Genomic DNA, 25,060 nt, shown 5'->3' on the forward strand with positions numbered 1-25,060 from the left:
TTCTGGTAGCCTTTCCAACATGGCGTCTCTTTTCCCATCGATGTGATATCTGCCTGTACAAGTGAGAGGGTCTGCCAGCAATAATGGGTGGTGGGGCAAGGTTTGTCAGTGGAGGCCTTTGGGATCTGAACTGAGAGCCTGGGTTCCACAGGCAGGTAGGTCTCTTCGTTGTTCTTCTGACTGCCAGCACAGAGAGTGTGGAGGGTGGGGAGGGTGCAGAGAGGAGGGCGTGGAGAACACAACTGTCTAAATAAATTAGTTTTCAGCTGCTTTTCAGAAAGCAGAACCTATTGATTCATTTCTTTCATCGGGTTGAACTGATGTATTACCAAGGGGTCTCACTCTACCTTTTGTTTGTTTGTTTGTCTATTTGTTTTTGAGACAGGGTTTCTCTGTAGTCCTGGCTGTCCTGGAACTAGCTCTTGTAGACCAGGCTAGCCTCAAACTCGTGGAGATTCACTAGCCTCTGCCTCGTGAGTGTTGGGATTTAAGGTGTACATTACCACTATCAGGCCTCACTGTACTTTTTAATTGGTCACTTTTGTATTTGCTTTACCTCTTGAATATTTTGCTCACAAAAAGTTTGTTTACTGATTTTATAAACATTTGTGTGACTCTCGATACCTATCCCATATGAGTCTTATATTAAATACATTCCCGCAGTCTGAGGCTAGATGGCTACTTTAATAGCATGTCCTTTACCTATATCTCTGTTATATGCTCCTGGCTATCATTTAACTCAGATTTCCTGATTTTGGGGATTATAATGTGCAGCCCATACCCAAGTCTCAATGCTTACTTTTATAATTTCACATGGCAGCTCCTTTCTTGCTTTAACTTTATGATAGGATTTCATTACCTTTGTTATAGATGCTTTGATGTCTGCCTGTAATCAACATTGATTTTTGTTTAAGGCATGTGACAGTTTGAATGAGAATGGCCCCCAAAGGTTCAAGCCACTGCTTTACACTGTTCCTGCCTGCCCTTGCAGTATGGCTCTGGTTATTCTAGGTCTTGGTATATCATTGTTCACTCAGTTGGCAAGATTTTACAGACTTCCCACTGGAATAAATGTGAAGTATGCCAATTCTATTCATCAGTTGAGGAACTGACATCTTAGGTGTAAATATCTTAATTCACAAATGCAGTGTTTTTCTGTGTGGCTTAAAAAGTTTTTATTTGAAAATATACAAAAATAGAAAAAGGTTGCAATTTGTTCAATTCAGTATTATATAAGGAAGCATAACTGTTGGCATCCTATAATTTATACTCCTCAGAGACAGTAGGTTGAGTGAAATAGGGGGTATTACAAAACTTACTTAATGGTTTTGGGTGTTCTGTCTGCATGTCTGTGAATCACATGTCTGTGGAGGCCAGATGGGGGTGTGGGGTTCATCAGGACAGATGGCTGTGAATGTGAGACATCACGTCAGTGCTGGGAATCAAATCCAGTTCCTCTGGAAGAAAAGTCAGGCTCTTAACTCCTTAGTCACCTCTCCAGCTCCAAAAAAATAGTTCAATTGCACAGAATGATATTTTGTAGTTTTCAATATAAAGGCAACATATACACACACACATACACACACACACATATGTGGATGTTATTAAAAGTAGTCCTGCAGAACTGGAATTTTTCAATGTCAATTATGTTGTTTTAATTTGCCAAAATCCAAACATGGGGCTATTGGCCATTGGTCACAGACAGTGTTTGCAAAGCATGCATGAAGCCCTAGAGGCTTGACCCTCAACCCCAAACAGAAAGACTGAAAGAACACCAGGCAACCTAGTGTACCTACTCACTAGAGTCTATAAACATGATCTGACTTCCTGCCATATGGAACGTTCCTCTGAATTGCAACATGCCCTCAAAATGGAAATATTAGCCAAGGGAAGGAGGAGATCTCATAAGCCTCAGGTAGGAAAATGGAATAGATGCTCCAAGCATTCTGGAGGGCCTCTACCCATAGAATAAAAATATAGTCTTGACAGCCAGACTATGGGGGATGACGGGGCTGCTCAGCTGCCTGTAAGCTAGTGATAGAGAGAGCTCCAGAGCCACAGTTTTGGGGAGTGGTCACCCATGGTGAGGTGAGCTTTCAGGTCATACAGCTACCACACCTTGAAGTCAGAGAGGTCAATCTACCTCTGCCTTCCAAGTGTTGGGATTAAAGGTGTGTATCACCACACCCAACTACTCTTTCTTCTTTTTTTTTGTTTTTTTTTTTTTTTTTTACTTTAAGAACTTTAACATTTAGCCTGCATATATTTTTAACATACTGTAAATCATTTAAAAGTTTGTTTTGTTTTTGAATCTCTCTTTACTGTATCTCTCTTTTTCTGACCACATGAGCCTTTAAATTACTGAGCAATATGGGTAGGATTAAAGCCGTGGCTTTGTGGCTAGATCCAGCCCATTCCTTAGCTTTCCAGCCTCATGGCAAAGGTACCAGCTGTAGCCATGTTTATCACCACAACTTTGTGGCATTTCAAGGTCCCTGCCAGCAAGCAAGCTGCAGCATTATGTCCACAGACAACACTTAACTCCTCTCTCTGTAGTCAGCCCTCCTGCCTCAAACAGTCAGAGTTTGCCCTGGCAGGACGGCCCAGAAAGACAGCATTTTTAAATGGTGCAGCTTTTTTCCTGCTACAGCTGAAAACAAAAAAGCATGTATTCAGCTTTTCATCAACACTGTTTAAGTGTTTTGAGCTGCAGAGTTTTGCAGCCAAAGCTGAGTCAGGAAGCCTCTCTTAGATGAGAGAGCTTACTTGCCTCTAGCAGGCAGAACAGACCCGAGAAACTGCTGTTACCAAGAAAACATGCTTTCTCAGGCTTTACGTGGAGTTCAGTCATCCATGTCTGGGCACCATTCTGTTGAAGGAGCTGCGGGCTGCGTTCCTGCCACCCAGCTCCTGGCCGCCTGGCTAGTTTATACCCCGAAATAACAACACACAAACTGTATTCATATAAACACTGATTGGCCCATTTCTATTAATGTGTGTAGCACCACGAGGTGCGCTTACCGGAAGATTCTAGCCTACGTCCATCCTGGGTCAGAGCTTCATCGCATCTGCCCTGGAGAAGAGCAGGCATGCTGTCTGAGCTCACTTCCCTTCTTCCTAGCATTCTGTTCTGTTTACTCCACCCACCTAAAGGCTGGCCTATCAAACAGGCCAAGGCAGTTTCTTTATTAGCCAATGACCTTCTTCCATCACTATATAAGCTTATATAAGCTTAGGTTCTGTATCGGTGTGAATAAATGCAGGCAGATATTAAAGAATATATACAACTTTAATGATTAAATAAACTTACAGAACCGAGGTTCCCGCGTAGCACAGGAGGTAGGAAAGAAAGGGCCGAGCAGCCTCCCGCACACCCGATGTATCCGTATGCATTCGCCCGAGGCAAACCCGCCCCCTAAAGGGGCTGGCTTAACCCTACAAGGTTCAGTTATGGGTGGATGAGGAGTGTCAGTTTGACCTAGCTGGCTAGAGTTCAGTTCTATATCCTTACTGAATTTATCTTGTCTACATTATTCATCTGTCCCTATACAGTGTCTACTGAGCAAGACAAGAAAAATGTGGAAAACTAAATGTAGACATAATTTTATTTGACATAGTATATACATGGTTAGATATTATACACATTGGTACATGACAGACGGCCATAGTAAAATTGGGATTGTACACTGATATTAGTTGTTATTTTCCTTTGGGACCTTTCTGTGCACATAAAAGCTTAAATACTTCAAGGACAGTCAAATCTAGGACACCTTTAGGGACGGGTAACTGTAAAGCTTGCATGGCAATCTGCTGCCCTCTCATTGCTTCTGGGCACCCATATGCACATGGTGCACATATGTATAAGCAGGCAAATACTTTTATATATAAAATAAAAATAAAACAAATGAGAAAATAATCTACTTTTATGTAATACCTATATATAGTGCAATTAGATACAAAACCTTATATACATAATTCTACATACTTGCAAACAATCTCTAGAGAAAATCCCTATAATTCATTTGTCTAGATAGGATAATAAATAAAAATAAAAATATTTTTATTTCTCAGCTGCAAACGGTGAAAATGTACATGGACGATGATGAAGTCTAAGGTACTTGTTACGTTAGAGATATTTAACTTTGCTCCATGCCGGCCATGAGGGACAGTGCTAGAGATTCCACTGTGGGAAGAAGAAGAAAAAAGGTTAAAAATTAATTCTAAATTTGTTTAAATGTTTAATTAAGGCAGTGAATTCAAAACTTAAAGTGTTTAAAGATCTTTTATAGTTTTAATTAGAACCATCATTTGTTATTATAAATGGCACTTCAGAGTTTTAAATGTTGACTCATTTCACTGAAGCAGCACAACCCAGGAGAGCTCCTAATGTAGTATCGTATTCTAATCTATGGGCGAACATGAACAAATGCATAAATGTTACCGCCTAAGCAGGCGGTTCACAGCTCACATCTGGCTGTGTTTAGTAGTGTATTGCGGTCAGAGTACACTCAAATGGAGAAGAGATTCAAAGTACATACGGTCTTTACTAAAAAGAGGGGAGAGCGTGGATGCAGACACCACTTTGTCTGTCTCAACAGCCTGAAGCCTCCTCAACCATTCTCAGAAATCGCTCAGCTCCCTCACACCCTAGATTCTGAACTGTAAAATCCACACTTCTTTGCAAGAAGACAGTCTTTTAAGTTCTGAAATTGCTAAGGGTCTGTATCTTACAGTGACTTTGCACGACAGTCAGGAGTGAGAAACTGACTCTCCAAGTCCTACATTTCCATGTTAGGAACCCACGGGAATAAAAGGCACACAAACGATGAGGATCTTCAGGTTAGTGCCAGCCATCTGGTACTTACCCACCCCATCACAGTTCTGCAACACCAATTCAAACCATGGCCTAGTACTTCCCAGTTTTGAAATGGGAGAAATGCAAACTCTCCACGGGACTAGTAACAGCTACTGACACACAGATTTAGTTACACTAAGGTCATGACACAGTGACTACATAGGATGGTGTACTCACAATGGGGAAAGGATCCTCTACAGACAGCCTTATTTAAAATGGTTACGAGGAACATGTGGCAGTTTTTAAAATCAGATTCCATTTTCTCTATAGACTCCATCCTAAGGAAGAAAGGAAATTTTGATTTATATTAAATTCAGTGAAACTAGTAATAGACAGGATATATTATCAATGAAGTAATTTCTATAATCCTAAACCTAAAGATTATGAAATATGCAACATCATAGTCTACATTAGTTTGCATTAGTTTTCACAGATAAGGTCTCATTATGTTGGCTAGGACTGACAGGAACTTAAAATCTTAATGCCTTAGCTCCCAGGCTTCTGGAACTCCATCCTGTCTTTCTTTAATATGAAAAGTCCTTAGGGGCTGTCACTTGCCTCATGTCTGATGCCCTGGGTGCTCTCCTGAGCCACATGAAACTGGGTGTGGTACGCTCTAGTCCCAAGCTCTCAAGAGGCAGAGGCAGGCTGGAGAGGGCTCAGCAGTTAAGAGCAGTAGTAGCTGCTCTTACAGAGGACCCAGGCTCTTCTCAGCACCCACATGTAATTGCAGGACTCTCTTCTGCCCTCACAGGCACAGCATGGAGACAGTGCTCAGACGTGCATATAGACCAGACACCCATACACATAAAGTAAAAGAAATAAACCTTCCAAAGTTCAAGATCACCCTCAGTTACACAGCAAATCTGAAACTAGCCTTGGCTATATGAGACAATGCCTCAAAAAAATAAGTCCCTAGGAAAGATTCAGTTAAGATATAAAAATCAACCATTTTCTGGTTAGCACTTAATTCTGAATCCTTGACTAGAGATATTCCCTTTTCCTTTATTTAGTTCTGAATACGTATTTTTACAAACAAATATTATTTATAAAGTAAAGCATACACTTAGGATATAAAACTCTTAAAATGTGAAATAATTAAGAGACCTTTAGAAAATGGTAAAGTACGTAGCACATAAGATGTTCCATTTTAACTATTTTCAGTGTGAAACTCAGGGGCAGTAATTATGCTTAGTGTTACACAACTATCATATTTTAGGAATGTTTTGTCTATGTGCTTGTATTTGCCTGTGTGGGTGAACATGGGGATAAGTGTTCATGTGATGTGGGAGTCAAAGTTTAACCACTGGTGTTATTCTTTAGCACTGTCTGGTTTGGTTATTTTTGTTTTTCCCTCCAGGACAGAGTTCCATTGTGTAGCCCTGGCCATCCTGGAACTGTCTCTGTAGACCAGGCTGGCTTCAAATTCGGAGATTTGCCTGCCCGTCTCTGCCTCCTGAGTGCTGGGATTAAGGAAATGAGCCACCAACACCCAGTCTTATTTTTTAAAGAACTGTCTGAGTATTTCCTACATGATATGTTTTGATTAGCCCTGCCTCCACCTCCGACCTCCAGCTTTCCTGTTCTCCCAGCCCTTTCCTTTCCTAACTTTATGTACTCATTTTTAAACCACTTTAGTGGTATGTACATGCAACCTTGATTTTTGAGATGAGGTCTATCCCTGAACTGACAGCCAGCATGCCCTGGGATCTGTCTCTACCCTTCCATCACTAAGATTACAAGTGCACACAAGCACATTCTCCCTTCTTATGGGGATTCTGGGGGCTAAACTCAGGTTCTTATAGTTGCACACAGCATATATATTCAATGAGTGAGCTTGCATCCCTTCTTAGGAAACAGTTTCCAATACTCAACATTGCAAACGAGACTTTGGGTGATTGCCCAGGTAGTCAGTTGTCTCTGTCATTTGTTGCACATTTTGGATAGCTCTCCTTTGTTAAGTAATATTTATTCCCTTCTCAGATCTTTGATGGAGTTGAAGATTATTTAATTGAAGTTACTCTCTACATTATTTAGACTCCTTGAGATAGAATGTCTAGCAAAACTTTTGCTCTCAATATTGTTTGTTATATTTATCATTATTGTTTATAGTTATATTTGGTTTAGTTCTGTCTTATTTAGACAAATGGGGGAGATGTAGGGTTAAGCCAGCCCCTTTAGGGGGCGGGTTTGCTGCAGGCGAATGCGTATGAATAAATCGGGCACGGCTCCTCCCTTTTTCCTGCCTCCTGTGAAAACGGCTGCGCGGGAACCTCAGTTCTTTTAAGTTTATTTAAACATTAAAGCTGTATATATTCTTTACTATCAGCCTTGCATTTATTTACGCCTGTACAGAAGTGAGCGGAGGTTCTGTCAAGCTGCCTGCAGACCCTGCAGGAGCTCCAGGGAAGCTCTGATGAAGCATTACCCATGTCCTGGTGGGCTTTTCTAAGTAACCTTCATCCGTTATTAACCCTGTTAATATCCCCAGTGTGTACTAACTGTTCACCAAGTTGGACTTGGGTGCATCCATTACTGGTCTGTCATGCATTCCCTTTCTGGGGTGAGCAGGTGTGTGTGTCTCCCATACAACAACTCATCAACTATCTTTGTCAGTCACTTACCAAGAGCCAACAAGTTTTCCTCAGCCTTACCACAGTATTTACTTAGCACATTTGATACATTAAAAATTTTTTTTCAATATGCATTGATGTTTTGTCTCCGTGTATATCAGTTTGAGGGTGTCAGGTGTCCCGGTACTGGGAATTGAACCTGGGTCCTTTGGAAAAACAGTCAGTGACCCCCCAACTACTGAGCCATGTCTGCAGTCCCACAGTGAAACATTCCTGCCAGAATGGAAGAAAGACTCCTGGCCTCTTCCTGTATACTGACTTTAAGCCATTTGCCTTTCTATATTACACAGGTGAAAACACTCTATAAACACATACTGCCTTTTAGAGCCTACAGACATGGAGGTCTGGACAGCACCCGGCGCGACACTCACAACTCACTTTAAAATGTCTCAGCTAGTGTGAGGGGTTGGATCACGACCCAGAACTGGTCACCCTCAGAAACTACTGTGGTTAGTCACACAGACTTTACACTTCTCCATACATTTGGAGGCATCTATAATAAAATCAAGTCTTACAATCTGAGACTGTTTCCTCATTTTAATTAAAATACCTCATTTTTTAAAAAAAAAACTGTTTTGCTTCTTATAAGAAAACTAACCTTATGCTATCTAGTTTAACTAAATAAATTCTATTATTGGTTTCACATAGGATTCAATTTCAGGCCTTATGCATGGTAGGCAAGCCAATGAACTATACTTCCATTCTTCAAATTAAAAACTTGAATTCTTAGTTACAATAGTATGTGAACCATTACCAGGACTGGGTGTGGACTCTTCAAATGAAGCCTGTCAGTAGGGTGCTGACATGGTCACAATACAGGTCATCACACAGCGCATACTTACTGCCAAGCTCCTAGGCCTGCCTGCTGAAATGGTCACAATATGGGTCGTCACATAGCACACACTTACCGCCAAGCTCCTAGGCCTGCCTGCCAGCCTTCTGCGAACATGAGCGCCAAGTTCAGCACTTTCATGATGGCTTCTTTCACGAAGCTGACCTGAAGATCAATGTTTGAGACACAATATGGGCTTGGTGACTACGTTTGGACAATGACACCGGTATTTTCTCCTAACTTACATCACAGAAAAAGCACATCACAATGACTGTCTTTTATGTATAGAAAGGTACATGGGATGTCAACCTGCATTCCAGGATGGCACACGAGCTTTCACTCCTGAAAGCCATTTATATTCATCAGAGGCCGTGAGACAAAAGTCCCAGTGGTTGTAAAACTATCAGTTCTACATATTCATAATGCATTAGTGCACACCCACTGCCTAACTGCAGACTCAAGTTTTCAGTTCTGTACAGTTATGTTTTCTTTAATGTTACTGCTGGTAGTGGGCACACATCTGTAACCCCGTCCTTTGCCATGAGATGACCGCACAGGACAGCAGTTTTAGAATTCAAAATCCCACAGCAGGAAGATATGGCCCTTTGCCCCACTGCTACACACCTGTTGTAATAGGAGCGGCGGAGCTGCGTCCCCAGCACCCCGGCCGCCTGCTAGCTTATACCCCAAAATAACAACACACAAACTGTATTCTTTTAAACACTGCTTGGCCCATTAACTCTAGCCCTTACAGGCTAATTCTCATATCCCGATCAACCCATCTCTAATAATCTGTGTAGCATCAGTCTTACTGGGAAAGATTCAGCATGTCTGACCTGGCGGCTTGCTTCATCGTGTCTGCCTGGGAGAGGGGAACATGGCCTCTTTCTGAGGCATCTGCCCCAGAGAGGAGAGCGATCCAGTCTGAGCTCACTTCCTCTTCCTCCCAGCATTCTGTTCTGCTTACTCCACCCACTTAAGGGATGGCCTATCAAAATGGGGGTAAGGCAGTTTGTTTATTACCAATGACCTTCCTTCATCACATACCTTTTCTCTCAGCAGACACCGATCATGGATGGTTGACAAATACCTGTAGTGAATTTTAATCAACTGATCTAAATCCTTGGCTTCCTCAACTTGATGCTGAAACTCCAGCCCTGTACTGTGGAGAATCTTGAAAGAGACAGACAAGAGCGTAGTTAGCACTTACCCGTTTGTCCGTGTGTCCTGACTGCATGGCTAGCAAGCCCCAGGATTCTCTTGTTTCTGCCTCCTTCCTTAGGTGTGTGTAACCACACCTGGAAGTTTTTTGTTTTTGCTTTTTTGAGACAGGGTTTCTCTGTATAGTCCTGGTACTCACTCTGTAGACCAGGCTGGCCTGAAACACAGAGATCTGCTTGCCTCTGCATCCCAAGTGGTGGGGTTAAAGGTGTGCGCCATCACTGCTAAGCCACAGCACTTTTTATGTACGTACTGAGGGTTCAAACTCAATCATCAATGCTTTTTTAGCAAGTACTCTACCAATGAGCTACCTGCCCTTCCTGTCAGCCTCTTCTCTCTCAGTGCAGGAGGAAATAAGGAGACAGTTAAAAGCCAGGTGATGAGAGGGCAGAGCAAACAGAGTCTGACAGACAGGATAGGACTGCTGACTGTAGGGGCTCGTAGCAGCTGTGGGGCTGACAGACGATCAAGCCCGTCTGCATTCTAGCAGAGTAGGAAGGGAGTCATGAGTTCCCATATCTGAGCAGCTGTGCACAGCTCATGGCTTTTGGGGGAGGGAGAGTCAAGATTTTTAGGAGTTTGGCTTGTAATAGGCCAAACATGCTGTCCATGGATGGTGCCGCCAACCAGGAATGCATGGACAGCACCAAGTGGAGTTTACGTGTTAAGTAAAACTAAACAGGACACAAAGCTGTGGGTAAGGAAGTAGATCTGGGAGTAGTTCAAGGGAGGGACTGAGATACATATGACCAAATACATTGTATGAAATTCTCAAACAACGAAAACATTTATTGAAAAATATATTACTATCCACTGCCATGCTATTTTATGATGAAATTACATCTAGCTTTCATTTTTTTCAATCTCTAAGTGTTCTAATGGTTCTTCTGTAGTTAGAAAGACATGATCAGTGTTTTCTTTGAACTACTGCCTACATGGGACAAAAGAACCGAGGAGATGGACAGACACCAACCCTGGTCATGATGTAGTTGTGCAGGCTATTCACAAAGTGCATGAGCTTCACACGTAAAAGAAACATGCGATGGATCTGCTGCCTCAGTGACCCTTTCGGTGCTCCAAACTGGGAGAGTGTATCTTGTTCACGTGGAGAGCCTTCTTTTGCTTGAGATCTTTCAGCAGTATTAGCCAGGTCTACAAAATATTGAAAGAAGAAAATGGGCAGAAAAAGAATTAAGGGAAAGCCGCCATACGAACCCTTACATGAAGAGATGAGCAATGCAGTATCAGCAGGGTGGGAACCTAAAGGGCACATTTGTGCCTTGGGAAGATAAAATACCAAATTTCAAGATGCTGTAGCTGCGGCTCGGTTGGTCGAGTGCTTGCCTAGCATGCTGAGGCTCTGGGTTCACTTCCCAGCACCGAATAAACCAGCTATGATGGCACACATCTGCTAATCCAAACACTGAGTAGACAAAGGGAGGGCAGATAAATGATAATTAAATCCTTGCTATCACTGTTGAGATGCAAATTCCCTGTCAGACCCTTACAGAACTTTGTGGATGTCAATTCCTAATAAGTTATTACATTCAAGATAAATCCTATGAGTTCCTGACACTTTATTATTTTTGTGTATGCAGGAGCAGATATTGTATGAGTGAATTGGTGTAGGAGGTCCTTCCGTATTTGTTGCTTTCATTGGTTAACCAATAAAGAACTGCTTGGCCTGATAGGGCAGAACTTAGGCGGAGAAGACAGTACTGTATTCAGGGAGGAAGAAAGCAGCAGATTGAGCCAAGCCACCATGAAGCTGCCAGGTCAGACATGCTGAATCTTTCCCGGTAAGCCATGACCTCGTGGTGACATACAGATTATCAGAAATGGGTTGAATCAAGATGCGAGAGTTAGCCAATAAGAAGCTGGAGCTTAAGGGCCAAGCAGTAATTTAATTAATACAATTTCTATGTGATTATTTCGGGTGTAAGTTAGCCAGGCTGGATGGAACAAAGGGGCCCTACGCTCTTCACAGCAGTGAATAAATGCTCTATGTGTTTGTGTGTATGCACTGGTGTCAGAAGTAGCTGCAGGCTGTTTGAGACAGGTCCTCTGGAAGAGCAGCAAGCGCTCCACTGGTGAGCTCCCCTCCATCCCCGCACTTCATTCCTGTAGTAGGCTTGGTAAACCTGCTGCCATACTCCTGTGCCAGGCTGGTATTTGTTCACATATAGAAAAGATGAAAGCCTATACAAAATTTTCCAGGACCAAAATCAAATTAGAGTTAGTTAGTTTATTGAAATCAAATCTTACCACCAAACAGTAGAACATCCAGGCTGTATTTTGCCCATTTTATTTGCAATAGGAGAAGGAAGACCTGATTATAAATTTTTTGACATTCCACACTTATAACAATGTCCACAGGCCATGGGACCTACAAAAACAAAAATAAAATTTTACATGCACAACTTAGTCTCAATAAAAAACCAATTTTTATAAAAAATAATTAGTGCTTACCTTGTAGCTCAGGGTAAGACCATCTAAGATATGAACGGGTAGTTTCTTCTTAGCTGTATCAACATTTTCAAACGATATAGATAAACTAAATGAAGAAGTTTCAGATTTAGTTTGTGATAATAAAATTCATATAAAGTTCATATAAGATGTTCTAACACTTTTCGTGGATTCATGGGCAGGGAGTATCCCTCAGGGGTACAACACATGGGTACTGTGACTGAGGTCCTGACAATAATAGTTCCACACAATAACCAATCCCCCTAGAACTTCCATTCAATATAAATATGCAGACAAACTTACATTTTCCAGCACCTCAGAACTAGAGTTTGGTTTTAGAAATGAATGGCAGTTGTTTTTGGTCCCCCTTATCTCTGCGCCCACTTTTTGAGACAGTGTCTCCTTGTAAAGCTCATGTTTACCTCAAGTGTATGGCCATCCTCCTGCCTCAGCCTCCGGAACATTAGAATTACAAATATGAGCTGCTTCACCCAGCAATTTTGTTTTCGGAGACAAGGTCCTGGTATGTACCCAACCTTGAATGCAAAGACCTCCCTGCCTCAGCCTCCCAAATGTTTGTGTTACCCTGTCTCGTTTCCAAGACAGTCTCTGACTGAATTGTAGGCTGCCTTGAGATCCCCATGACTCCCAACCTGTGTCTTGCAAGATTATAGGTATGTGTGCACCAACATCCAATTAGTTTTAAAATAATGGGTTTTGTTATAAAAAAAGATACTTGACAATGTTAGCCACTTAATTAGAATTAAAAACAGCTTGGGGATAGACTGGGAGCTTAATTCTCCTCAAAGTCAGGCTAAAAAGACTGAGCCTTAAGTTCAGGTGCTGGCAGAAGGACTAGAACACTGGCTCCTTGGTAAGTCTCCATGAGTCATGCACGATGGGGTCTGTATTTGCTCAGGTACTAGCACTGCTCTACCTGCACACTGGGACGGGTGAACACTGCTGTGCACTGCTCTACCTGCACACCTGGATGGGTGTGAACACTGCTGTATACTGCTCTACCTGCACACCTGGATGGGTGTGAACACTGCTGTGCACTGCTGTACCTGCGCACCTGGACGGGTGTGAACACTGCTGTATACTGCTCTACCTGCGCACATGGATGGGTGTGAACACTGCTGTATACTGCTCTACCTGCGCACCTGGACAGGTGTGAACACTGTTGTGCACTGTTCTACCTGCGCACCTGGACAGGTGTGAACACTGTTGTGCACTGCTCTACCTGCGCACCTGGACGGGTGTGAACACTGCTGTGCACTGCTCTACCTGCGCACCTGGACGGGTGTGAACACTGCTGTGCACTGCTCTACCTGCGCACCTGGATGGGTGTGAACACTGCTGTGCACTGCTCTACCTGCGCACCTGGACGGGTGTGAACACTGCTGTGCACTGCTCTACCTGCGCACCTGGATGGGTGTGAACACTGCTGTATACTGCTCTACCTGCGCACCTGGACAGGTGTGAACACTGTTGTGCACTGTTCTACCTGCGCACCTGGACAGGTGTGAACACTGTTGTGCACTGCTCTACCTGCGCACCTGGACGGGTGTGAACACTGCTGTATACTGCTCTACCTGCGCACCTGGACGGGTGTGAACACTGCTGTGCACTGCTCTACCTGCGCACCTGGACGGGTGTGAACACTGCTGTGAACTGCTCTACCTGTGCACCTGGACGGGTGTGAACACTGCTGTGCACTGCTCTACCTGCGCACCTGGACGGGTGTGAACACTGCTGTGCACTGCTCTACCTGCGCACCTGGATGGGTTTGAACACTGCTTTCCCAAGAGAGAAAGCAACACAGAACAAAAATATCCACGTGCCAGTCAAGAAGGTGTTCTTTCCTCATGTGATTTCCAGGTCCTGTAGCGATCAATCTCGCTACTGTTACTGAGATACTAGCAGATGATAACCCTGATGCAGGTCATGGATGATTTAAAATAGGAAAGCCAGGGAAGAGGCAAAGGCAGTGTGTGAATGACAGCCAATGTATTCCACAGCACGGGAACTTGAGGAAACTACTGTAGTTTTCAGTGGTTTGCTCCATCAACATTCACTTAAGTGCTTACTATGCAGATGATGGAATCTGAGGTCAGCAGAGCTACTTGCATGGCACAGAAAACACAAGGTTCGCTAGTGAGTAAACAGACTGACTGCTAGGCCATGAGAGGGAGAGCACACCATGGAAGAAGGCCTAGGAGTGAGGAATAGCAGCACACATTTGCACACCCCTGCAGTGTGAGATGCAGTGTAAGGCTGAACATGGTTAGGCTGCGAAGGTGAAGTCAGACAGTGCAAAGCTTTCTCCATATGCTGTGAGGCCTCTGTGAGTAATGGCTACCATTCTGAGGGTCAAGTCCCTTGTGGTGGAGGTCTGCCAGAGAGGCTATGGATGTCTTCAAGGAGGGAGGGTTGGTGAAGGCTAGCAATAGGAAAGTAGAGGCCACCATCCCCAACAAGTCGGCAGGCAACTCTCCACCCACTCACCCTCTCACTGAGCAGTCCATATCAGCTGCCATTTTTTTAAAGATTTATTTATTAAGTATACAGTGTTATGCCTGCATATGTCCCTGCAGAGGGCACCAGATCTCATTACAGATGGTTGAGATGGTTGTGAGTCACCATGTGCTTGCCGGGAATTGAACTCAGGACCTTTATAAGTGCAGCCAGTGTCCTTAACCTCTGAGCGATCTTTCCAGCCCCCTCAGCTGCCAATTTAACTCACCCCTTCCCTTCTTCCATTTTTGGGGAGTGAGAGGGGCATATATGTACCATGTGTGCAATGTGTCTGTGTATTTGTGTGTGTCTATGTATATAGGTCAGAGGCTAATCACTTTTTACTCCAGTGAGGCAAGGCTCTCACTGACCCTGACCTTGACAGCCAGCTTGCCTTAAAGATTCTCTCCCCACCACCTGACACCTCCCAAGCGCTGGGATTACAGCTGGAACATCATGCCCATATGGCTATTTCATGTGGGTGCTCCTCAGGCTTCTGCAGCAAGTCCTTTACCCACTGAACCACCCCCTTAGCCTCTTCTCTGTTTTGTTTGGAGATAAAGGCTGGCCTCAGATTCCCAGGCTCAAATGATCTCGTCTCAGATCTCAAGAACCTGGTACCACAGGAATTCCCAGCTTTTTTTGGTTTTTCTTTTCTTTTCTTTCTTTCCTTCCTTTTTTTTTTTTTTTTTTTTTTTTTTGGAGACAGGGTTCCTCTGGGCAGCCCTGATTATCCTGGAACTAGCTCTATAGACCAGGCTGGCCTTGAACTCAGAGTTCTGCCTGCCTTTGCCTGTAATTAAAGGCTTGTGCCATCTCTGCTTGGCTCAGCTTTGAGTTTCTAATCTGCAAAGTAATCTGTAGGGTTAAAGTGAAGATAAAATACACGTAGTGAAGTCTTCCATATGTGTGGGAAGCTAATTTGGGAGAGTCTGGAAAGCTAGGAGGTGGGCTCAGCAGGAACAAGCAGTTCACTGACATGTCCTAAGGAGTATGTTATCCTTGGTGCTGTTTCCTATCCTCCCCACTATGGTATTATTATATTCCTTTGTCCAGGACAAAAATCGCTCTGCTTAGCTACATCCTCCCTGCCATGAAACACACAAGTCTTTCAATCTGTGATCTGAAATAAACTACCCTGGACTTGCTTCTGTAAGGTATTTTGGTCACTGGTAATTTAGCTGATTTCTTGGCAAATGGTTCACTTTATACTTCTTAAAGTGAGAGGTGCCCCATAGTTACCGTAAACTATCTTCAGGATAGCGCTGTCCTACCGCTTCCTGGAGCTGGACATTCAGAAGAGACACATTCTGCCAGGTTTCCTTTTCTCTTATTTTATCGAAAATTGAAGTATAGAAATCATACATGGTATCTCCACCTTCCATCAAGAAAAAATTCCTCATGGCCTGCAAATATTCCACCAACCTTGAAAAGAAAGACAAGGAAGAGCACACACGTATATCTCTGCCTGAGTGGTTATAAGAAAGCAAAGTGAGCAAGCCTATAAGAAGTGTTCTTCTGCGGTCTTTGCTTCAGAAGTTCCTGACTCCAGGTTTCTGCCTTGACTTCCTTCCCAGAGGGATGAACTGTTGTTGTTATCTTATGTATATTTCATGTGTGAGCACTCTGCATGTGCACGTGAACAACAGAAAACAGCATCACATGCTATTACACATGGTTGTGAGCCACTGTGTGGTTACTGGGAACTGAACTCAGGGTCTCTGGAAAAGCAACCAGGGCTCTTAACCGCTGAGCCATCTCTCCAGCCCCCTCAATGATGAATTCTAAGTGTAAGCCAAATATATCCTCTTCTCCCTAGTCGCTTCTGGTCACTGCTTTTATCACAGCAAGAGAAAGCAAATGAGGACACTTAATCTTATGAGCTTTATGGAGATTGCACATGAACAAGAGTAAGTCAGAGTTAGAGCTAGTCATCTACTAGAAGTAGGTTTATGTTTTTCTCCAGAGAGGACAGTTTATGCATATGTTTTGAGGGTTTCTTTTATTCTTCTGGTGTGTCTCTTGACACAGATTCTCACATAATGAATTAGTTACAATATATTTAAACCTTGATGGCTAACTGTTCTTTGAAAAGGAAGACTGTTAACTGCATCTCCATCCTCTAATTGAAATAGACTTTAATGCTCAATCTAGTACTTGACTCTCAGTACCAAAAACAAACAGACACAAAACCAAAAAGAAAGATAGAAAGGAAATATAAGGGAAGCAGAGGGAAAACATCCACTAGTTATTAACAACTGATCACTTCCAGAGCTAAATTACTTCTTTTTACCTGAAATCTCTTTTTAAGGTTTGCATGAGGTTTCCACAGCAATGCTGATATTGTCTCTCAATGTGAGGGTAGAGGCAAGACCTTAGCGTTAATTCAAAAGTCTGGCACGTCACAGACTCTGATGATCTATCCACGCAAATGTCACCACCAGCAAACTTCTCATGAAAGTCGCTCTGCTCCAAATACAACCTTCAATATTAAAACATGAATGAGCATTGATTGTGTGAGCTGCTGTTGACAGAATTCAAATAAACCAAACCTAGAGCCCCATTTTCGCCTTTAGCTTTAGATTATCAGTTATTACAGGACGAAATCTTTCCCCCAGCACATCCTTTCTGGGTCAGTGCTGGATTAGCCCTTCCGAAAGTGCTATGCCGTGAATGGTGATCAGACATGAAGTCATTCCACTGGAGTTAGTCCTAGAAGGATTCTAAGGCCCTTTTTGTGTAATACAGGAGACAGTGTGGAGTCTGTCCAGACATTTGGCAGCATGTTCTAGGTGAGCTACGATATTCTTAGGGGCAGGGTACAGAGATGTCAGCTGGGTGACATCTGTACACGTCCATTAACGAGGACTACGCAGCTGGCACAGGTGAACACATCGTCTAGCACCCATCTGTTAGCAATGAAAAGGGTTTGTTTCTGAGACAGAAAGACCCAGCTGGCAGAAATAATGACAACCACTTACTCTGCACTACTCAAAGCTTATCTCAGTCCCTGCCAACACGGTATGCATGTATCACCTTGCAAAGTTGATGGCCAGCAGTGGGTCGTGAGCATCGTCTAGCTCCAGATGCCTTTCAGCAATGGACTGCATCTTTATTAGGTTCTCTTTGGTAGTCTGCTCTTCCGTAAGAATGTGTGGAGTGGAATCTTCTCCATGTTGAAGACGCAACTGTATAGATTCCAGAAAGAGGGTATATAAGCTTTTTCTTTCTGCATCTGAAATACAAACATATACGATGGATTTTGTTCTCAAAAGCAGTCTAGGTATGTCTCAAGGCTGGAGGGATGAGCGCTCAGTGCTCCCACTGCTCCTGCAGAGGGTCAGTTTGGTTCCTGGTGACAACATCAGAATGCTCACAAAAGCATCTGCCAGCCTCGCCTGTCCTCCCGCACCACCCTTACTCACATACGCTCACACACACATATAAAGCTGGGGGTGGAGATGAGAAGAGACTCAGGGGCTAAGAAAGCATATTGCTCCTGCAAAGGACCGGAGTTTGGTTCCCAGCACCTGCTTCAAGTGGCTCACACTGCCTGTGACTCCAGCTTCAGGAAATCCAATGCCCAATCTGGCCTTCACATACATACATGTCATACAAAATACAAATCCACACACACACAAAGTCAATGTTATAAAGAGCTTAAAAGAAGAAGTTTGTGGCATAAGAACAGACAGGAGGAACAATGGAACTGAATAGAAGATCCAGATATCAATCCACACATCTTCGAAAACCTGATTTTTGACACAGAAGCAAAAAAATATCAAATGGAAAAAACAAAGCATATTTAACAAGTGGTGCTGGCATAACAGGATATCAACATGTAGAAGAATGAAAATAGAGCCATATCTATTACCATGCATAAAACTCAAATCCAAATGGATCAAAGACCTCAACATAAAGCCACACTGAACATTAAAGAAGAGAAAATGGGAAGTACACTTGAACACATTGGCACAGGAAACCACTTCCTAAATATAATTACAGTAGCACAGACACTGAGAAAAACAATTAATAAATGGAACCTCCTGAAACTGAGAAGCTTCTGTAAAGCAAAGGACATGGTCAACAAGACAAAACGACAGCCTACAGAATGGGAAAAGATCTCCACTAACCCCACATCAGACAGAGGTCTGATCTCGGAAATATACAAAGAACTCAAGAAACTGGACACCAAAAGAACACATAATCTAAAAAAAAAAAATGGAGTATAGACCTAAACAGAAAATTCTCAACATAGGAATCTAAAATGAATGAAAGACACTTAAGGAAATGTTCAACATCCTTAGTCATCAGAGAAATGCAAATCAAAACAACTCTGAGATTCCATCTTACACCTGAAAGAATGGCTAAGATCAAAAACACTGATGACAACTTATGCTGGAGAGGTTGTGGGGAAAGAGAACACTTCTGCATTGCTGGTGGGAGTGGAAACTGGTACAACCCCTTTGGACGTCACTGTGGCGATTTCTCAGAAAATTAGGAAACAACCTTCCTCAAGACCCAGTAATACCACTTTTGGGTATATATCCAAAGGATGCTCAATCGTGCCACAAGGACAATGTGCTCAACTATGTTCATAGCAGCATTGTTTGTCATAGCCAGAACCTGGAAACAACCTAAATGCCCCTTGACTGAAGAATGGATAAGGAAAATGTGGTACATTTACACAATGGATGAGTACTACACAGCAGAAAAAAAAAATCTTAAATTTTGCAGGAAAATGGATGGAGATAGAAAATATTATTTTGAGTGAGGTAACCCAGACACAGAAAGACAATTATCACATGTATTCACTCATAAATGGTTTTAAAAGATAAAGCAAAGCAAACCAGCCCACAAATCACAATCCCAGAGAAGTTAGACAACAATGAGGACACTAAGAGAGACTTACATAGATCTAATCTACATGGGAAGTAGAAAAAGACAAGATATCATGAGTAAATTGTGAGCATGGGGACCTTGGGGGAGGATTGAAGGGGAAAGGGGAAAGGCAGGGAGGTGAGCCGAGAAAAATCCAGAGCTCACATCCAGTACCAGGTAAGTGTGTGCCCGCCCAGCACCCTGGAAACTGAGTACAGGCACCCTCCAATCCCCTAAACTTTCTGGCCATTCAGTGGGGCTTCTCCCGGGCTTCTGGCTTTCTCTATTTATCCCATCCATCTTGCCCCCAAGCATTCCTTTCCATCCGTGGGGTCCTTAGATCCACACCACCACAGCCTACTTCAGGGAGGAGTAGATCTGAGAGCCAACTCCAGTGCTGAGGGGACTTAAGAGAGGGCAGAACAAGATAAACCCCCAAGTTGGCCACAGCAAAGATTGGACCAAATAGCCAAGACTCTCCTGACCGCAGCTGAAGGAAGGGATGGGCAGGTGCCAATGCAAGAATTCCTCCAACAACCTGAAAAGCAACATGATAACACCAGAATCCAGAGAACATACAACAGGAAGACTTGAACACCACAATTCAGAAGTAGTAGAAGCAATCAGCTTTAAATGTAACATTATGAAAGTGATAGGGACCATTAAACAGGATGTGAAAAACTCCATTAAAGAAATGGATGAGAAGACTAATTAAAAAGTTAGAAGAAATAAATAAATCCCTCAAAGATACCCAAGAAAAAGCAATCAAACAAGTAAAGGAAGCAGTTCAAGACTTGAAAACTGAAATGCAGGCAATGAAAAAAACACAAACCGAAGGAAGGCTGGATATGAAAAATCTGGGTAAATGAACAGGAACAACAGAATACAAGAAATAGAAGAAAGAATCTCAGACACATAAGATACTATAGAGGAAATAAACTCATTGACCAAAGAAAACAGCAAATATAACAAATTCTTAACACAAAACATCCAGGAAATCTGGGAAACCATGAAAAAGACTAAACCTAAGAATAATAGGGGTAGAAGAAGGAGAAGAATTACAGCTCAAAGGCCCAGAAAATATATTCAACAAAATTATAGAAGAAAACTTTTCCAATCTAAAGAAGGATATTCCTATGAAGGTACAAGAAACATATAGAACACCAAATAGACTGGATCAAAAAAAAAACAAGCAAAATTCAAAACACAAAACATACAGAATAAAGAATATTAAGAGCTGCAAAGGAAAAAGGTCAAGTAACATATAAAGGTAAACCTATCACAATAACACCTGACTTCTCTAGGGAAACCATGAAAGCCAGAAGGTCTTGGATAAATGTGCTGCAGACTCTAAAAGACCATGAATACAAGCCCAGACTGCTATACCCAGCAAAGCTTTCTTTTACTACCGATAGAGAAAAAAAAAGATATTCCAGGATAAAAACATTTAAACAATATGTAGCCACAAACCCAGCCTTATAGAAAGTACTAGAAGGAAAACCACAACCCAAGGAAGCTAACAATACCCATAATAACACAGACATCTAACAACCCTCCAACAGCAGCACAACTCAAAGAAGGGAAACACACAAACTCTACAACCAAAAAAAAAAAACAACCAGAGTTAACAACCAACCACTGGTCATTAATATCACTTAATTATCAATGGACTCAATTCACCTATAAAAAGGCACAGGTTAAGAGAATGGATATGAAAACAGGATCCAACATTCTGCTGTTTACAAGAAGCACACCTCAACCACAAAGACAGACATTATCTCAGAGTAAAGGGTTGAAAAAAAATTTCCAATCAAATGGATCTAAAAAAAAAGCGGTTGTGGCTATCTTAATATCTAACAAAATTGATTTCAAACTAAGATCAATCAGAAGAGATGGAGATGGACACTTTATACTCATAAAAGGAACAATTCATCAGGATGAAGTCTCAATCCTGAATATCTATGCCCTTAATATAAAAGCACACATATATGTAAAAGAAACATTACTAGAACTCAAAGCACACATCAAACTCCACACACTAATAGTAGGAGATTTCAACATTCCATTCTCACCAATGGACAGGTCAACCAGACAGAAACCTAACAGAGAAATAAGAGAACAAATGGACTTAACAGACATCTATAGAACATTCCACCCAAATAGGAAAGAATATACCTTCTCAGCATCTCATGGAACCATCTCAAAAATTGATCACATAATCGGTAACAAAGCAAACATCCGTAGATACAAAAACAAAAAAATTGGAGTCTTATCGGATCACCATGGAATAAAGTTAGAATTTAACAACAATTCTACCCCCAGAAAGCCTACAAACTCATGGAAACTGAACAGTCAACTACTGAACCACCCCTGGGTCAAGGAAGAAATAAAGAAAGAAATTAAAGTCTTCTTTGAATTCAATGAAAATAAAGAAATAACATACCCAAACCTACGGAACACTATGAAATCAGTGCTAAGAGGAAAGTTCATATCACTAAGTGCCCACATAAAGAAAATGGAGAAAGCACACATTAGAGACTTAACAGCACACCTGAAATCTCTAGAAAAAAAAAAGAAGCAGACTTACCCAGGAGGAGAAGAAGACTGGAAATATTCAAAGTGAGGGCTTAAATCAACAAAATAGAAACACAGAAAACAATCCAAAGAATCAATGAAACAAAGACCTGGTTCTTTGAGAAAATCTACAAGATTGACACACCCCTATCCAAACTAATCAAAAGGCAGAGAGAACACACCAATTAACAAGATCAGAAATGAAAAAGGGGACATAACAACAGACACTGAGGGAATTCAGAGAATCATTAGGTCTTACTACAAAAGCCTGTATGCCACAAAGCTGAAAAATGTAAAAGAAATGGACATTTTTTTTAGATAAGTACCATATACCAAAATTAAATTGTTGGACTCTAGCATCCAAACACGGAGAAGGAGTCGCCCGCAGAGACCACACACCACAGCCGATGCAAAAGCATGAGGATTTTATTAATTCTGTCATGACAGGGTCCCCCAGCATTCAGGAAGCCGAGGGACCTCGAATAGCTGGTACAGTCTACTTTTAAGAAGGCCACAGAAGCAAGGGGGGTTGTTCTTTGACAATTCTGATTGGCTTATTTGAAAGGGCTATTACCAATAATTGACTGGAGAGCTGTTGCCAGATCAGATGAGGTAAGAGGTCATTTTGACCCCGTTTCCCAGGGGACCGAACCAAAACATACGTATATGGGTAATTGTTCAGGAACTGAGTACGTGCGAGTGTAGCTGTTAGGTCCTTGGTTCCCAGGGGAGGAGGGGAAGCACTATGGCACAGAGGCTGAGAGGATTCAGAATTGTCAAAAATGGCTTCAGGATTGTCTTAAAGTCTTACAAAATCAAGACCAGGTGAACAATTTAAACAGACCTACAGGTCATGAGGAAATAGAAGCTCTCATAAAAAAACTCCCAACTAGCCAGGTGGTGGTGGTTCACGCCTTTAATCCCAGCACTTGGGAGGCAGAGGCAGGCAGATCTCTGTGAGTTGGAGACCAGCCTGGTCTACAAGAGCTAGTTCCAGGACAGGCTCCAAAACCACAGAGAAACCCTGTCTCAAAAAAACCAAAAAAAAAAAAAAACACCCCCCCAAAAAACCTTCCCAACCAAAAAAAGCCCAGGACCTGATGGTTTTAATGCAGAATTCTACCAGAACTTCCAAGAAGAGCTGATATCTATACTCTTTAATGTGTTTCACATAATAGAAACAGAAGAGTCATTGCCAAATTCTTTTTATGAAGCTACAGTTACCCTGATACCAAAACCACAAAGACTCAACCAAGAAAGAAAATTACAGACCAATCTCACTTATGAAAATGGATGCAAAATTCTCAGTAAAATGCTGGCAAACCAAATCCAAGAACACAACAACAACAACAAAATATCCTTTATGATGAAGTAGGCTTCATCACAGAGACGCAGGGCTGTTTCAACATATGAACAACTATCAATGTAATCCATCATATAAATAAACTGAAAGAAAAAACCATATCATCATTTCATTAAATGCCAAAAAAAATTGAAATAATTCAACACCCCTTGATTATGAAGGCACTGGAGGGATTAGGGATACAAGGATCATATCTACATATAATAAAAGCAATATACAGCAAACCAGCAGCTAATATCAAATTAAATGGAGAGAAACTCAAAGCCATTCCACTAAAATCAGGAACAAGACAAGGCTGTCCACTCTCTCCATATCTCTGCAAAATAGTGCTTGAAGTTCTAGCAATAGCAAAAAGACAACATAAGGAGATCAAGGGGGATTCGAATTGGAAAGGAAGAAGTCAAACTTTCGTTATTTGCAGATGATATGATATTGTACATCAGTGACCCCAAAAACTCTACCAAAGAACTCCTACAGCTGATAAACACATTCAGTGATGTGGCAGGATACAAGATCAACTAAAAAAAAAAATCGGTAGCCCACCTATACACAAAGGATAAAGAAGCAGAGAGGGAAATGAGGGAAACTTCACCTTTCACGATAGCCACAAATAATATAAAGTATCTTGGGGTAACACTAACCAAGGAAGTGAAAGCATCTTCAACAAATGGTGCTGGCATAACTGGATGTCAACCTGTAGAAGAATGAAAATAGATCCCTATCTATCACCATGCACAAAACTCAAGTCCAAATGGATTAAAGACCTCAATATAAATCTGACCACACTGAACCTCATAGAAGAGGACATGGGAAGTAGACTGCAACATATGGGCAGAGAGACAACCTCCTATGTATAACCCCAGTAGCACAGACAATTAAGAACAACATAAATGGGACCTCCTGGAACTGAGAAGCTTCTGTAAAGCAAAGGACACTGTCATTTGTCAAAAAGACATCCTGTTGAATGGGAGATCTTCACCAACTCCACATAGGACAAAGGTCTGATCTCCAAAATATATAAAGAACTCAAAAAACTAGACATTAAAAATTTAAATAACCCAATTAAAAAAATAGGGTACTGAACTGAACAGAGAATTCTTAACAGAAGAAGTTCAAATGGCCAAAAAATACTTAAGGTCATGTTCAACTTCCTTAGTGATCAGGAAAATGCAAATCAAAACAATTTTGAGATACCATGTTACACCTGTCAGAATGGCTAAAATCAAAAACACCAATGATAGCCTTTGCTGGAGAGGTTGTGGAGTAAGAGGTACCTTCATCCATTGCTAAGGGGAATGTAAACTTGTGCAACCACTTTGGAAATCATTGTGGCAGTTTCTCAGGAAACTGGGAGTCAACCTACCTCAGGATCCAGCAATACCACTCTTGGAAATATAACCAAGAGATGCCCAACCATACTACAAAAGCATTTGTTCAACTATGTTCATAGCAGCATTATTTGTAACGGCCAGAACCTGGAAACAACCTAGATGCCCCTCAATGGAAGAATGGATAAAGAAAGTGTGGAATATATACATATTAGAGTACTACTCAGCGGTAAAAAACAATGACATCTTGAATTTTGCATGCAAATGGATGGAAATAGAAAACACTATCCTGAGTGAGATAACCCAGACCCAAAAAGATGAATATGGTATGTACTAACTCATTAGTGGACTCTAGCCATAAACAAAGGCTATAGTTCACAAGCCTAGAGA

At 42.0% G+C, this 25,060-nt stretch overlaps 1 protein-coding gene across 5 annotated transcripts in view; it reads right to left on the reverse strand.

Moving 5' to 3' along the window:
* Positions 1 to 3,587: 3,587 nt before the first annotated feature.
* Positions 3,588 to 25,060, reverse strand: part of Tubgcp5 (tubulin gamma complex component 5) — a 47,775-nt gene continuing 26,302 nt past the window's right edge. For 2 of the 5 annotated variants that reach the window (XM_075953168.1, XM_075953169.1), the window contains exons 14-23: positions 17,561 to 17,759; positions 16,818 to 17,006; positions 15,767 to 15,949; positions 12,011 to 12,095; positions 11,807 to 11,927; positions 10,515 to 10,693; positions 9,368 to 9,493; positions 8,397 to 8,485; positions 5,033 to 5,133; positions 3,588 to 4,183 (exon numbers count right to left, since the gene is read on the reverse strand). In XM_075953168.1, the coding sequence (XP_075809283.1) occupies positions 4,137 to 4,183; positions 5,033 to 5,133; positions 8,397 to 8,485; positions 9,368 to 9,493; positions 10,515 to 10,693; positions 11,807 to 11,927; positions 12,011 to 12,095; positions 15,767 to 15,949; positions 16,818 to 17,006; positions 17,561 to 17,759 (1,319 nt within the window). In that variant the 3' untranslated portion in view covers positions 3,588 to 4,136. Of the gene's footprint in view, positions 4,184 to 5,032; positions 5,134 to 8,396; positions 8,486 to 9,205; positions 9,309 to 9,367; positions 9,494 to 10,514; positions 10,694 to 11,806; positions 11,928 to 12,010; positions 12,096 to 15,766; positions 15,950 to 16,817; positions 17,007 to 17,560; positions 17,760 to 25,060 lie in introns of those variants that run through there. The other 3 variants (XM_075953170.1, XR_012908348.1, XM_075953171.1) reach the window with 3 other exon arrangements.

This window comes from Microtus pennsylvanicus, chromosome 18 (genome assembly GCF_037038515.1).
Source record: "Microtus pennsylvanicus isolate mMicPen1 chromosome 18, mMicPen1.hap1, whole genome shotgun sequence".
NCBI lineage: Eukaryota > Metazoa > Chordata > Mammalia > Rodentia > Cricetidae > Microtus > Microtus pennsylvanicus.